The sequence below is a fragment of the Humulus lupulus genome, chromosome 3, assembly GCF_963169125.1.
Source record: "Humulus lupulus chromosome 3, drHumLupu1.1, whole genome shotgun sequence".
In the NCBI taxonomy this organism is placed as follows: domain Eukaryota; kingdom Viridiplantae; phylum Streptophyta; class Magnoliopsida; order Rosales; family Cannabaceae; genus Humulus; species Humulus lupulus.
In genome coordinates, this window is record NC_084795.1 from 158,716,239 (window position 1) to 158,718,741 (window position 2,503).

General features: G+C 40.6%; 1 protein-coding gene and 1 non-coding gene across 2 annotated transcripts; one reads left to right on the forward strand and one right to left on the reverse strand.

Moving 5' to 3' along the window:
* Positions 1-547: 547 nt before the first annotated feature.
* LOC133825171 (uncharacterized) lies at positions 548-1,558 on the reverse strand. The gene is made up of 2 exons (XM_062258153.1): positions 835-1,558; positions 548-720 (listed from the first exon to the last, which is right to left on the reverse strand). Exons 1-2 carry the CDS (start codon positions 1,556-1,558, stop codon positions 548-550), a joined length of 897 nt encoding a protein of 298 aa, XP_062114137.1.
* Positions 1,559-2,084: 526 nt separating this feature from the next.
* Positions 2,085-2,191, forward strand: LOC133827972 (small nucleolar RNA R71). Its single transcript, XR_009890618.1, has one exon. It is a non-coding gene; the product is annotated as a small nucleolar RNA R71 (small nucleolar RNA).
* The last annotated feature ends 312 nt before the right edge of the window (positions 2,192-2,503 follow it).

Below are 2,503 nucleotides of genomic sequence, written 5' to 3' on the forward strand. Positions count from 1 at the left end.
TGGTGCAGGTAAGGGCAAGGGGAAAGTCAACCAACCATGAGTACGAAGGGTGTGAAGCGACGTGTACATGTTTGGCTTGCCTAGCTACCACAGCCAGGGGTATTTTTGGGAGATGTTTGTATTAAACCTAATTTTGTCGTTTAGTCGACTTTATTTATATTTTTGAGTTGAAAATATTTATAAACAGTACTTTGGGATCCCAAATGTTTAATGCTTTGGGATCCGGAAGTGCCTTTAATTCCAACTGCGGTGGTTGCTGAATGGATGTTAATGGTCGTTCTGGTTCTTCTACGAACTCTTCAAACTTCTTCCCGTACGGTTGGTAAGAGTTTATCCAATTTACATATTCTCTCATCTCAACATCATCATCATCTACCTCACCACCTATCAACACCGCCTCTAAAGCATCACTACTCACCCTTATTTTTGAAATTGTTTTATCTATCACATCCATAGTATAGCAACTGTCACTAGCTACCGGATACGTCATTGCCTTGAAGACATTGAATCCCACCTCATCTCCTTGAACTCTGAGTTTAAGCTCTCCCTATTGAACATCAATAAGAGCTTGGCCCGTGGCTAAAAATGGTCTTCCAAGAGTAATAGGCACATTCGTACCCTCCTCCATGTCAAGAACGACAAAATTAGCAGGAAAAATAAACTTATCAACCTTCACAAGAACATCTTCAATGATACCCCATGAATGCTTCACCGATCGATCTGCTAATTGTAGAGTAACTGTTGTTGGTCTTGCCTCACCCAAACCAAGTCTTCAGAACATGGATAAGGGCATTAGATTAATACTCGCCCCCAGATCACACAATGCATGCTTACATTCAAATTTTACAATTGTGCAAGGTATAGTAAAGCTCCCCAGATCTCTCAACTTTTGGGGCAACTTCCTTTGCAATATTGCACTGCATTCTTCAGTGAGTGCCACAGTTTCATAGTCTTCCATTTTTCTTTTCTTAGACAGAATCTCTTTCATGAATTTTACATAATTGGGCTTCTGCTCCAAAGCCTCAACAAAAGGAATATTGATATGCAGCTTTTTGAACACCTCTAAAAACATAGAAAACCATTTATCAAGAGTAGTTTTTCTAAGCCTCAGAGGATATGGAAATCGGGTTGGTTGGCCAACAACAACTGGAGGAACTTTCTCTGTAATCTTGTGATTTTTAGTGACCCTTTTCTCTGTTGTATCAGACTTTTCACCCAAACCTTCATTCTGAACCACTGATTGTTGTACACTAGACTGCTCAGTTTTTTTACCACTCCTCAGAGTAATTGCCTGAACTTGCTTCTTAGGATTAACTTCAGTGTTGCTAGGAAAGTTTCCTTGTGGTCTATTATTCAGCATATTAGCCAACTGCCCCACTTGTGTTTCAAGATTTATGATAGAAGATCTGATCTCTGTCATGAACTGAGTTTGAGTGTTGGTGAGAGTCAATAATGCAGCTTGTAATTCATTAGGCATGTCTGGTGAAGCTTGATTCATTGGTTGCTGTGGCCTAGGCTGTTGTGATGAAAAGGCTTGATTCATTGGTTGCTGAGGCATATTCTGTTGAAATTGACCCTGAAAATGAGATTGCTGGCCTTGATTGTTTCTCCAAGAAAAATTGGGATGATTTCTCCACCCAGGATTGTAAGTGTTGGAGAATGGATTGTTGAATGGCCTCTAAAAATTTCCCACAGCTTGAACCAGATCTTGGTCCATAGGAATGTTATTATTACTACTAGCAGGACACTGATCAAAAGAGTGAGAACCACCACACATTTCACACTTAGCTGCCATCTGAATCACATTAGCAGATAAAGTATTATGCTGCAATTGTTTTGTCAACGAGGCCACTTGTGCTGCCAAAGAAGTAATTGCATCAAGTTCATGAACCCCAGCTTCCTTTCTAACCCTAGGTGATCTCTCATCAGACCACTGATGATTATTTATGGCCATGCCCTCTAACAGTTCATATGCTTCGTTGGCACTCTTACTCATGAATGCCCCACCAGTTGCAGCATCAATAATTGTTCTTGTGGTACCACACAACCTGTTGTAAAAATTGTGAACCAGCATCCACTTCTCTATACCATGGTGGGGAAATTTCCTCAATAGCTCCTTGAAACGCTCCCAAGCATCATATAATGACTCCCCATCCATCTGATAGAAGTTATTAATTTCTCCCCTCAATTTAGCAGCCTTCGAGGGAGGGAAAAACTTAGCCAAGAGTTTTTGAGCAAGGTCTTGCCATGTATTAATAGAATTTGTCTAAAGCAAATTAATCCAACTCTTAGCTCTCTCCTGCGGAGAAAATGGGAAGAGTCTCAATGTTATAACATCATCACTGACCCCATTGTATTTGACAGTATCACATAACTCCAAGAAATTCGCCAAGTGTATATAGGAGTCTTCAGACGGCAGACCACCAAATTGAACAGTGGACTGCACCATTTGCAAGATCACCGACTTAATCTCAAAGTTATTGGCCTCCATAGCCGACGGTCT